Source organism: Penaeus monodon, chromosome 32 (assembly GCF_015228065.2).
Source record: "Penaeus monodon isolate SGIC_2016 chromosome 32, NSTDA_Pmon_1, whole genome shotgun sequence".
Lineage (NCBI taxonomy): Eukaryota > Metazoa > Arthropoda > Malacostraca > Decapoda > Penaeidae > Penaeus > Penaeus monodon.
The window spans coordinates 35,376,031-35,376,453 of NC_051417.1; the positions used below are offsets into that span (position 1 = coordinate 35,376,031).

The 423-nt window shown below is 31.4% G+C and overlaps 1 protein-coding gene across 1 annotated transcript in view; it reads right to left on the reverse strand.

Annotated features, from left to right (window-relative positions):
- Nucleotides 1–423, reverse strand: part of LOC119593843 (aarF domain-containing protein kinase 1-like) — a gene marked incomplete in the record, with an annotated part of 10,094 nt that overhangs the window by 5,619 nt on the left and 4,052 nt on the right. Inside the window, 1 exon segment of the mRNA XM_037942872.1 lies at nt 91–156. Within this exon segment, the coding sequence (XP_037798800.1) occupies nt 91–156 (66 nt within the window).

The following is a 423-nucleotide window of genomic DNA, read 5'->3' on the forward strand; positions in this document are numbered from 1 at the left end:
TCACAACAATCCTAAAATATTTTAAAAAGTACTTCCATCAAAAAAATCAACAATTTAAGCTAAATAAAATCCTTTCTAAAATCACAATACCTTTACAAAGGCTCCACCATTAGCACAACAAAGATCCAGCAGCCTGTTAGCTGCACGCAAATGTGTCTGAAAGAAGAAAAGAAACATAGTGTTTAGCGTACCAAGCTAAAGGGATTTACTGCAACAGATGACAACTAAAACAGCTTAACATTTTGTTTGTAAGTCCTTTCCTTTATTGGAAATACACATGATATAACAGAGTGACAGATTAGACTATACATTCAAGGTAATCTTGACTCTGAAAGTTTTCTGTTCTTAAATCCATACAATCTACAACTCCAATATAGTTTGAATCATATAACACAAAAATGCTTGCTTGTTAATACAAAAAAA